Here is a 12,568-nt window from a genome sequence, read left to right as displayed (position 1 = left end):
GAGTTGTAGTTTTGCAACATCTGAAGGTCCGCAGGTTGAAGACCACTGAGAAGGGATTGACAGGCGGAGAGTTCACTCGAGTATAAGCCGAAAAATCATGCTGAAAAACTCGGCTTATACTCGAGTATATACGGTAGTCCCTTTTTGTTACAAAAGCCCACTAATATTGGGATGATCACAGGATCTGCCATTGATTGAACCCCTAATGATCTCCAATCAGTAGAAGAACTTGCCAGCAAGTGCTCCAATTTCTTGCAATGTCACCACCAGTAAAAATGGAGCATTACACAGTTTGCATTGAATTAAATGGTCTGTCCATGTAATTCAGTAATGTGTGAGGTTCTCCAGACTTTCACTTCTAGTGTTATCGAACGTGAAGACTGTTTCATCTAACCTTATAGTTAGCCCCACTATTCTCTTATCTTTAACATATTACTGATAACATTCTTCTCTTGCCATTAGAAGAAAAATATGTTACCATACAACCATACACCAGCCAAGGAAAAGATGAAATTGGGTTTGAGAAAGGTGTCACAGTGGAGGTCATCCAAAAGAACTTGGAAGGATGGTGGTACATAAGGTAAGATAAATTATTGCTATAACAATAAAGAAAAATGTGCCTTCTTTTGAAGTAGTTGCCAGTTGTGTATATGTTAGACCTGAGTTTCTGCAATGTATTATCATCTCCCACTAACTTTTTACAAGACTTCAGTCTCCTGTATAGCAGAGTGCTGCTTGTCTAGTATATAGTTCCTAGTTGTGTACTGTGTATTGTAAATCTTGACATGGGGGGGGGGGGGGGGGAGTTAGTGGAGCAAAACATGGCAGAAACAAGAAAAAAATATTTATAGAAGACTGGCTCGGGTTGTGAGACTTTACTTGTTGAATCCAAGAAGATGTTTATAAACCTGTAATCTTACTGCCCTTGCATTGTATATTTGAATGTTGTCCAGCACTTACATTCTCTCTTGCTCTTCTCAAAAAAAACTCAATGGAATAGTCATTATTTATATGTTTTAAATATATTGCCTTGCAACAGAGGAATTGCGGAAGATTTCTGTTTTTCCTCCAGCGATATACAGATATCACAGAAGATATATGTACCGTATATACTCGAGTATAAGTCGACCCAACTATAAGCCGAGGCCCCTAATTTTACCCCAAAAACCCAGGAAAAGTTATTGACTCGACTATAAGCCTAGGGTGGGAAATACATCATCCCCCCATGTAATCATCCAGACCCCCGTCATCATCCAGACCCCCGTCATCATCCCCCCCCCTTCATCATCACCCCATCGGCTGTCCAGGCATGCGACCACTGCGGCCTCTGTCATCATCCAGCCCCCCCCCCTTTTTTGAACGTCCCTGTGCGCTGTCGTCAAGGCAACGTCACTACTCCGGGGTCGGGGCCAAAGCGCGGAGAAGAGGTCCCCCTGGTGAAAATAGACAGCCCGCAACGACTAACCATCCCCACCGGACAGTCCCTGCAGCATAGATGGCCCAGACCAGCTCACCCTAACGTCCCACCGAGGGGAGGGGAGTACAAAACAAAAGGGGGGGGGCTGGAGGATGACGAAGGCTGCAGTGGTCTTCAACCTGCGGACCTCCAGAGGTTTAAAAACTACAATACCCAGCATGTCCGGGCTTGCTGGGAGTTGTAGTTTTGCAACATCTGGAGGTCCACAGGTTGAAGACCACTGATGAAGGGATTGACAGGCGGAGAGTTCACTCAAGTATAAGCCGAGGGGGGCGTTCTCAGCACGAAAAATCGTGCTGAAAAACTCGGCTTATACTCGAGTATATACGGTACAGATGCAGCTGCTGCACACTTGGTTAGTTGTGCACTATTTTTTTGTGAGACATGCTACTCAAGGTCCCATAGAAAGCCAGTTTCCATGCACCTGTACCGTGAAGGGAAAAGCATGCAGTACTCATTTGCAGAGTGCCTGTTCCCAAGCCCAGCCACTGACCTCCATGTTGCTGTATACATTCACTGGGCCAGATTAAGAGCGATTTAACCCCAAGCATAGCAGAGTGCCCCCATTTCCAAACATAGCCACTTACCTCCATGCTGCCGTATACATTCACTGGCCGAGTTCAGATTGCCCGGTCCTGCTAATAACCAGTAGTATTAAGCAGCAATGCATGTATGTATCACCACTCACCTCCAGGCCACCATATACATTCGCTGGGCATCAAAGATACTATGATGAAATATTGTGTTATCCACTTGTCTAATAGAGCTATACAGTCATTTTTGTAATGTTGCAATGGTTCTTGTGTAAACATTTGTATTCATTTATTTGTTAATGTGATAGAACAAAGGTTTTGTTAGTGGAATTGCAGCATAATGTGGTAATCCTTTTCACAGATGTCTGCCCAGTTCTAATAATCATACTGGAGTGTAGTGTGGTAATCCACCTTAAGTACTATGATAAAGTCCTCCTTAAATATGTATCAGTCTAACATTCCTGCACATGTGTTGATCCTCATTTCCTGCCTCTTTTGCCTTGTATCCCTCTGGAGTTGTTCCCAAGATGGAGAGCAGATGTTAAAGGCTGGTCTTCCCAGACACACTTACACTCTTTATTTTTGTCCATTTCCTTTGATTTTTGTTAATCAGAATAATATTATAATTAACAATCTACATACACACATGCCAGGCCTTAATGGTTATTTCCAATCCCGATGCATTATTCTTCCTTGAAAAACAAATGGAAAATAAAAGTAAGTAAATCAAGTAAATGTATGCAATAATAATTCAACTCTATAAACATACAGAATAGGAATCGTTGGTTCTAGGCTTCCATTACTTATAAAAGTAGTCACAATTAAAATCAAACCCTCACCACGAGTTTACTGATGTTAATTCTCTTTTTTTTTTCTATGTTTATTTTTAGTTATCTTATTTCACTGTATCCCAGCAATATTGACATTTTAATTGTTACAGCAATATACACCAAAACTGAGTGTATAGCTGAACAACAACAAAAATAAATAAGAAATCCTTATTTGATATATGGAGATTCTCCTTTTTTTTCCTTTTACATTTCTTCTGTGTTGTAATGCTATTTGTTTGGAAAAATCCAATAAAAATTAATTAAATATAGAACACAAAAACTACATAGACACATAATACAAGTCATACATTTTTCATTCACTTTTCTTATTGAAAATGTATTTTCAATTTATTTGTATTTTCAATGCATTTTTGTATTCTAGATACCAAGGTAAAGAGGGCTGGGCTCCTGCATCATATCTAAAGAAAGCCAAAGATGACCTGCCATGTCGAAAGAAAAACCTTGCTGGGCCTGTGGAGATTATAGGAAATATTATGGAAATTAGTAATCTTCTGAACAAGAAATCCAATGAAAAAGAGACAGGGAACGAAGCTGAAGAACCTCACATTAGCAAGAAGGAGATTAGTCTGCCAATTCTATGTAATGACTCTAATGGCAACTCAATGATGACATCTGAGAAACCAACACCCAAAGCCACTCCAGGGTCTCCGGCAGTGGCAAGAATAGCTCCGCAGAGATCTGAAATAAGTAAGTGGAAAATGTCCTCAATGTTTTTTTTTTTATCACACACAATTTGGTTGTTGGTCTGTATACTCCTCTCTGGCTGCTGCTGTCATCATTATAGTGCCCTTGTTCACCACAGTATAGTCATCTTGTTCCCAAGGCAGCGTGAGAAAAAGTAAGACACAGCATGCTGTGCCTCTGTGACTTATGCTGTAAGAGGGGAAGGGGAGCAGTAGCAGGATAGAGATGATTAGTCTGAGTTCAGCTTTTTTAACACCATACCAAAAGCCCACCCACATGCCATAGAGAGAAAATGAAAATTTACATACATTTTGGGTAAAAGATGGTAAATATGCAGGTTGCAACATTACATAGTTCATAAGGTTGAAAAAAAAACAGAATCCATCAAGATCAACCTATAATCCTACTGTGTTGATCCAGAGTAAGGCATAAAAACCATGAGGCAGATGCCAGTTGTTCCCTTGTCATGGTTACCAGCCTAGGTATAAAAAGATCACTAGAAAGATCTCTGTACTGTCCATTCCTATATTTGTACATTGTGATAAAATCACCGCTAAGACGTCTTCTCTCTAAACTAAATAACCCCAAGCTTGATAACCTGTCTTGGTCCTGTAATCCTCCCATATCATCAGTTATCTTTGTCGCCCTCCTCTGCACCCTCTCCAGTTAATCCATGTCCTTTTCATATACAGGGGCCCAAAATTGGACACAATACTCTATATGTGGCCTGACTAATGATTTATACAGTCAAAACTATGTCCTTGTCATGAGCCTCTATGCCTTTCTTGATACACCAATGACTTTGTTAGTCTTGGCAGCCGCTATCTGGCACAGATCACTAAAGTTGAGCTTCCTGTCCACCAGAACCCCCAAGTCATTTTCTGTCATAGTTTTACAGAATGTTTTATTATTTAGGTTTTTTGCAGCATTTTTAAATACACTATTTTAATACGTTTCTAATACAGGTATTATAAAGTGCATCTGTCACCTCCATACGAAGTACGAAGCTATTGACGATATTTTTATTGACTTTGAAGAATGAACTGTATTTTTTTTTATTTTATTTTTTATGTCTGGTACTCTAGTTTATTCTATGTTGTTCTGTAGCAGAGTTTAATAGCCTTTATTTTTCAAAAGTTTTGTAAGTTATTTCAATGCATGTCTTTCTTCTGTACTTGGCAGGTTCTCCAAACCTAAGAATGAAACCACCACCCCGGAGAGAATCTAGTCTGGTTGGTTGTTTTACATTCTCTTCTTGGGAATTTGATCGTTTTCTTTTCTTTAATTGGTTAAATTGGATTGACATCAGTCTATGTAATTTAAATAATGCAAGGCCTCATTACAGGGCTTATAGTAAGTGATATGCCTGTAAGCCCTGCTAGTTTTTTGGGGGGTAAAAAAAACTTAGGAAACACAAAAGCCATTCTAAGCCAGGTCTGGAAGCAATTTATTGAAATTAAGATGTGGTGTGAGGATCTTAGTGAGCGCTACAATGGGATGTCCAGGATTTCAGGACAAACAATGCATCTAGTTTGTATGTAAAAAGGAACATATGCAAACATATATCTTGGCTGGAGATATCCATTGGGTTTTAATGTATTTATCTGACAAGACTAAAAGAGCTTGCATTTGCAGGTTCACAAATAGTAACAAAAGGCTGAAGTCTCAATGCTGTTGATTTTACAGTTTTTGGTGGAGATTTGTAAAAACCTGTACAGAAGAAAAGTTGTCTAGTTGCCCATAGCAATCAATCAGATTGCTTCTTTACATTTTCAGAGGCCGTTTAAAACAAAAGAAGCAATCTGATTGGTTGCTATGGGCAGCTAGGCAACTTTTGCTGCCCAGGTTTTGATAGATCTTCCCCTTTTGTTTTTATAGTACAGTACAGGGTATGCCATAAATGACTGATAGATGAGATCCAACTGCTGGAACCCACACCAGGAGAACAGGGGTCTCTAGATCTTTATTCCATCAGGAAAGGTATCCTCCACATCCAACCAGTCTTATCTTTTTTGGCTCTATAACCTTCCATAAACTTGAATGGAAAAGATAGTTGCCAACTCTCTCCCCTTGCAGATTTATGTTGGAGGACTCAACATTCTATCAAGGTGGCACCCCAACTATATCAAACATTTATGGAATATCATGTGGAGATATTTATATATATATATATATATATATATATATATATATATATATATATGCTGCGGCATTCTTCTGTTGCTATATATATATATATATATATGTATATTTACACACACTGTTTGTCTGGGATTTCTTTAATCTTTTTACATTGTGATGCATATGAATTATTTATCACAAATCTGACATGGCTCCTTACGTTTACAAGGCCAGGTACCCATTTTGTACTGACAAGACCTAAAAACAAACCTTTTGAAACTCTATCCTTGTTGATTTCTGTTCTCCAGGGATTTCAGCTGCCAAAACCTCCGGAGCCTCCATCAGTTGAAGTGGAGTATTACACCATTGCAGAGTTTCAGTCTTGCATATCTGATGGGATAAGTTTCCGAGGAGGTCAAAAGGCTGATGTAAGCAAATAGTTATGTTCTTTGAAGCTTATGTTGTAGTGACTAAACCCATCTATAAGAGGGCATGACTTCAAATATGTCTACATACCATAATCCTATATTCTTTAGAAATGAGCAACGTAGGGTTGACATAGAAAAGAGTGTATTAGCATAGTGTAGACAATATATATATATATATATATATATATTTATTTATATATACTAAATCACAACAATCGCACATAACTGTTGCCAAAGTTTATAGTAGTGATATAGTTATAAAACAAAATTATAAGCCATCATATTGTATAATAGATAATACATATACATATATATAATTAATATATTATGTAAAATGCATTGTTTTGTAATGGATGAGAGCCACCTAAAACCTTTACATTTACAAACCCAGGCTTTTCCAAGGGCACATAAAGCAAATAAGAAAAATCATGATTGTACCACATACAGGGCATTTATAGTGATTCTAATTCACAGTGCTCTTTTTATCACTGTAATGCTTATACCCTCTTAATACTAGGAATTATTTCAGATGTAGATGGTGCAACTTGTAGAAATGTAACAATATGTGGTAGAAAGTTTAATATTAAAACTGGTTATATTGACCTCTTACAGGTCATTGAAAAGAATTCTGGTGGATGGTGGTATGTACAGATTGGAGAAAAGGAAGGATGGGCCCCGTCTTCATATATTGATAAAAGAAAGAAACCAAACCTGAACCGGAGGACAAGCACGTTAACAAGACCAAAGGTCCCCCCTCCTGCACCACCTACAAAGCCTAAAGATGCAGAAGAAGTGTCAGTTACTCGTCATAGCGGCTCTTTAGATTCTAAAGATTCACCAGCAAAGCAAATATATGAGGAGCCTGAATATGATGTTCCAGCTTTTGGCTATGATCCAGATGCTGATTCGAATGACTCCTTCTCTCAGAGCAATTTTGCAGAAGAAATTGTAGAAAGTATGTTCCAGCCATCCAAACCATCTCCAGTTTCTACTCTTCAGAGAGCAAAATTTCACGTTGGTGAGTCATGTGAAGATGTCCGCAATGAAGAAGAGACAATCTATGAAAATGATGGTTTCCGACCATTTGTGGATGATACAGCATCAAACAAGGAGTCAAGTAAAGAATCAAGTGGAGATTCTGATTCACTGAAAAGTTCATCATTGGTGCCAAGAAACTCTCCATCTGGAACCCCTTCTAAACCACCACTTTTAAAATATAAATCTGAAAGAAATGTTCAGCAGGAAACCACAAAAAATGTTTCCTTCTCAACCAATGAAGAGAAAAAGCCCAGGTCTGTGTCCGATGCTGGTTTGCGGTCAGTGCCAAAGGTTGGAGCAAAGAAAGATTCTGAACAAAAAACGGTAGTTATTTCTTCTACCAAAGCAAAACCATCAGTTAAACCAAAACCATTTATAGGCAAAACAGATTCTCAGAGCCAGGAAAAAATGGATATTAGCACTTTGCGAAGACAATTAAGACCAACAGGACAGCTGCGAAGTGGACTTAAAGGTTCTAAAAGTGAAGAATCAGAAAACCTTCCAAAGAGTGCATCAGAAGACATTGAAATAACACCAAGGAGAAGTTCAGTAGATAATCCTGCAGGTTCTTCACAGTCTTTAATATGTCCAAGTAATAAAGACAAATCTGAGGATAGTAATGAGAAAGTATTCTATACTGCCACAAGCACCTATCAAAAAGTTATGGATACGGAAATTAGCTTTCCAGCAGGAGCAAAAGTGGAACTCTTAGAGAAACAAGACAGCGGTTGGTGGTTTATAAGATATAAAGATTCAGACGGGTGGGCACCCTCACATTACTTAGAACAAGTGGATAATAAGCAACGGGAAACATCATCACCTGAGCCTGAATCAACGAGAAGTAAAAAGAATGAAAATAAGTCGAACAGCCTGGAAAAGATAGAAAAAAGGGTACAAGCATTAAATACAATTAACCAAAGCAAAAGAACAACACCTCCAGTTCCCACCAGGCCACCCGGAGGGTTCTCAAAACCTACAGGGCAAAGTAGCAACGTTGTCAAGTTAAGAAATGGTGTAAAACAAATTGCAGTAAGACCCCAGTCTGTATTTGTTTCCCCACCACCAAAGGAAAACAACATTGCTTGCCATTTACGCAGAAATGAATCACTGTCCGCTACAGATCACTTGAGATCTGTTCGACGAAATGCCTCCTTTAACACCGTCCGCTCTCAGGTAAATGAGTCCAAATTCAAGCCTACTGATAAAACAGAAGAGGACACAACCCAAGTGGAAACACCTGTAAGGTCTCCTCAAAGAAATGGAATCCCAATATCTACTGTTCGGCCAAAACCCATTGAGAAGTCCCAGTTTATCCACAATAACCTTAAAGATATGTACATCTCTATTGCTGACTATGATGGAGATGATGAAACTGTTGGATTTCAAGAAGGTGTGTCTATGGAGGTTCTGGAGAAAAACCCTAATGGCTGGTGGTATTGCCATATTCTTGACAGCGTAAAACCCTTTAAAGGATGGGTGCCTTCAAATTATTTAGAGAAAAAGAACTAATAGTCCTTTATGTGGAGATAATAATATAACATAGACTCTCTTGGCTATATTTTCTTAATTTAAGGATTAGACTGAGCGTCCATTTATATGGAAAGCCAGCAATATGATCTCCATGGTGTGAAATCGAGTTCTATAAAACAGATATTAAAGAAGAAATGATCCTTGTGAAATAAAATGTTTGGAGAGAACACAGGGTATTACATTATATTACGTCCATCAAGTAGTTAAAATGAAAACCATATTTGTGTGCCTTCACTTCGGTATCTGGAACACTAGAAATGTCCCAACCCAAAAAATCCAGGGAACTCCTACTGGCACGGTCTACTGAATGCTGTGTCTGTGCTGGTTTTCCCTGACCTCTCGTTTTTTTTGCCAACAAGAATAGACACTGTTTAGTGTCTGAAAATCTTTTTGTAACTCAGACAAGGAATGCTAGACATTGTAATTAAATGTTTCTATCCGGTTTTCGGCTATCTATCCCATGCTCTAATGTGTGTTTATTTTTGGCTTTTGCATGTTTGTGTGTATACTTTCAAAGTCCTAAGATTGCGTATGAAACCAAAACCTAGATTTTTCTTTAGTCATTGACAGCAGTTAGATTTTCTCCTCTTGTGATATTTTTAATAAAATTGAGTAGTATTTGGTGTTCCAAGATTTACATAAAGCGCTTTATATGGGCCCAAATTCCCGAGCCAGTTAAGCAAAAATAGTTGGCTACATTGCTTAAAGGGGTCCTATACCTAGTATATAAAAAAAAAAAACTAAACTGCTCTGGGCATTGTATCTAAATACATTAATGCACATGGGTGTATCTGCACCCTTGTGGATGAGATGTATGTGAACAAACATTTACAGCTATGATTACTAAGATAACACTCTGAGGATAGGGTCACATATAGTATATACGCATCGCAGCAGGAAATACCCTGCATATTCTGCTATGAGCAGAAACACGGGGCTACCCAGCGGCAGTCCAGTGTGCAGCGAGGTTTGAAGGCAGGCCCGCACATCACATGGGCGTGTTGGGCCCGCCTCTAGACCTCATTGAACCCACAGGGCGGCCATGGCTAGCTCTGTGTATTTGTTTGTATACACTTTGTGACCCTACCCTTAAACATTTTTTTTAATACAGTGTATATTATATAGGAATATAACCTATTGTTCAGGATGAGAACAAAAATATGTTTGTTTTTTTTCATAGAAACAGTGCCACATGGTATGTGGTATTGCAAATCATCCCTATTCAAGTAAAAGGGACTAAAGTGCAATACCTTTTCCACCCATGGACAGTTATGACACTGTTTTTGAAAAAATAAATAAGTAAATAAATTATATTATTCTGGACAGCCCCTTTATTGCACTTGATGCTCTGCCCATTTAACACTTATTTACAAGAAGGTATAGAGCCCCTTTAATTGGCCACTAAAGTTAAAAATACAAATTATTTTATGGTTAGTATTGTATATATGTTAAATAATGTGTATGAGATATATGTTCTTATCCCATTGAAAGATATTGCAACCAGCCACTTTTTTGCATTTCAAGTTTTGAGAACCGATCGGGTCTTTGAATGTAGTGAGTTTAGTGCTATGTTATGTAGTTTTAAAGGGGTACTTCAGTGGAAAACAAATTTCTTAAAATCAACTGGTGGCAGAAAGTTAAACAGATTTGTAAATGACTTCTATTTCAAAATCTTAATTCTTCCAGCACTTATCAGCTGTTGTCTGCTATACAGGAAGTTGTTTTCTTTTAGAATTTATTTTCCGACTGACCACAGTGCTCTCTGCTGACACCTCTGTTCATGTCAGGAACTGTCCAGAGCAGAAGAGGTTTCTTATTTTTACTTGTACTCTGGACAGTTCCTGACATGGACAGAGGTGTCAGCAGAGAGCACTATGGTCAGACTGAAAAGAATTCCAGAAAGAAATAGAAATTCCTATGGAACATGCAGCAGCTGATAAGTACTGGAAGGATTAAGAGTTTTAAATAGGAGTAATTTACAAATCTGTTCAACTTTCTGGTACCAGTTAATTAAAAAAAAAAAGTGTTTTCCACCGAAGTACCCCTTTAAGCTTAGTGGCCCTTGAGGTATACATGAACTGCCTATAATGTGTACACTCTTACGAACATTATTGGAAATTGTATAGACCTACAGTAAGGTTTGCCATTGGTCATCCGACGCATTGTTTACATAACATTGATTCATACTCTACAATTTAAGATTTGTATATATTGTCTTTTTTTTTTTAATAACTGTTTTTTAAAAGTCATATTTTTTTTATTTTTTATTATTATTGTATTATTATGATCAGGAACGTGTGATGAAGAAAACAGAAAAAGCAGAACAATGCAAGAAATATACATAAATGGGAGATTCGTGGAGGGTACCCTGTGTACTGTTGCCACTATTCCATAAGTAAAGGACACTCCTAAGTAGCTCCTGCAGGACACTCCTAAGTACCTCCTGTTGTGGTATTAGATCACGGCACACTACTAGGAGGAAGAGCTATTGGCTGTGCCAGGGAAAGAGACTATCCCCTACCTCTCCGACACCATACTCCATAGGCCAGTGTCTTCCAACCAGGGTGCCTCCAGCTGTTGCAAAACTACAACTCCCATCATGCCCGGACAGCCTTCGGCTGTCCGGGCATGCTAGGAGTTGTAGTTTTGCAACAGCTGGAGGCACCCTGATTGGGAGACACTGCCAGAGGCTAGATAATACTATTGTGGTGTGCTCTTGAAACTAAATACACCATTGCATGTATAAGTGTTCTAATATTGTGTTTTTGTGTATATTTTCTGTAAAAAAAAAAAAAAAGTGGAATTTTCAATGATTGGGTTTAACTCCTTGCTGTGTCCAGATCAGTAGCCTATCCTATCATATACTGTATACTGTATTTCCGTGCAAACTTAATGCAGTGTCTGTACTACCTGTACCAGCTCTCGGGTTCTATGTGGTCTCTAGTATAGGGTAAACCTATGTAATTGTCGAACAACGCAGAAAAGCTTGTACGCCATTTTTGTAGCCATGTGGATATGTGTACAACTTTAGTTATATATAAGAAAATATATTTAGTTACATCGGCAACTCAGATAAGTTGGAACCCAGAGAAGGTACTGTACCTTTAAATTAAAGGGGGGTTCCAGGCGAATTATACATGTCAATAAAAGGAAGTTTCCACCTCCAGTGTACAGGTTGAACATTGTGTATCATTGTGTCAACTAATCAGAATTCTAAACTTTGTTGGCAAAATGAAGCATGGCCTCGAAAACTGTTTTGAGGTCCACTGTAAGTAGTCACCTGATGTTTTGGTTACTGATTTCTGGAGGAGGTGTTCCCCTTTAAAAATAAAAATAGACTGAAAGGTTTCAGCTAGGTAGGAAGTTGTTTTATTATGAAATCATTTGTCTTCTTACTGCTTAACCGGTATCACGAACTTGAGGCTTTTGATTTTTATTATTTTTTATTATTATTATAATTTTTTTTTTTAGAAGCTCTATATAGTTCTGCTGGACAGTATTACATAGAATATACATAGATTACCTGCTTGACTGCAGTACTAATAATAGCAATGATTTTAGTGGTTATTAATATTATAACTATGATTATGTTTTATCAATAACGATAAAGAAGTGGTTCATTATTGGAAAGGGTATGTGCGCACAGACGAAAAACATCTGATTTCCATAAAAAAAAAACAGACAAAAGGAGACAAAAGGATGCGCTCCCTTGTGTGATACCCAGGTAAAATGTGGTAACGCTTAATGTGAATTAGCGCATACCAAATGTGGTTGTACTCCAACCAAGTACAACCGTGGGAGAACGTATGTAGTAATAGGATCTCAGCAGCCGCTCCGCTTGACATAACCACAGATACAGTACAGATTTCCTCCAAAAAGGCAGAGATCATGAAGGCGCTGGAGATC

At 38.3% G+C, this 12,568-nt stretch overlaps 1 protein-coding gene across 6 annotated transcripts in view; it reads left to right on the top strand.

Annotated features, from left to right (window-relative positions):
* Positions 1-10,310, top strand: part of SH3PXD2A (SH3 and PX domains 2A) — a 373,845-nt gene extending 363,535 nt beyond the window's left edge. For all 6 annotated transcript variants that reach the window (XM_056529706.1, XM_056529705.1, XM_056529708.1 and 3 more), the window contains 5 exons: positions 463-580; positions 3,223-3,548; positions 4,728-4,777; positions 5,975-6,094; positions 6,707-10,310. In XM_056529706.1, the coding sequence (XP_056385681.1) occupies positions 463-580; positions 3,223-3,548; positions 4,728-4,777; positions 5,975-6,094; positions 6,707-8,641 (2,549 nt within the window). In that variant the 3' untranslated portion in view covers positions 8,642-10,310. The remainder of the gene's footprint in view (positions 1-462; positions 581-3,222; positions 3,549-4,727; positions 4,778-5,974; positions 6,095-6,706) is intronic.
* Positions 10,311-12,568: the final 2,258 nt, after the last annotated feature.

The sequence above is a fragment of the Hyla sarda genome, chromosome 7 (genome assembly GCF_029499605.1).
Source record: "Hyla sarda isolate aHylSar1 chromosome 7, aHylSar1.hap1, whole genome shotgun sequence".
In the NCBI taxonomy this organism is placed as follows: Eukaryota; Metazoa; Chordata; class Amphibia; order Anura; family Hylidae; genus Hyla; species Hyla sarda.
Note: the sequence above shows the minus strand (reverse complement) of the source record. Positions and strands in the feature narration are given on the sequence as shown.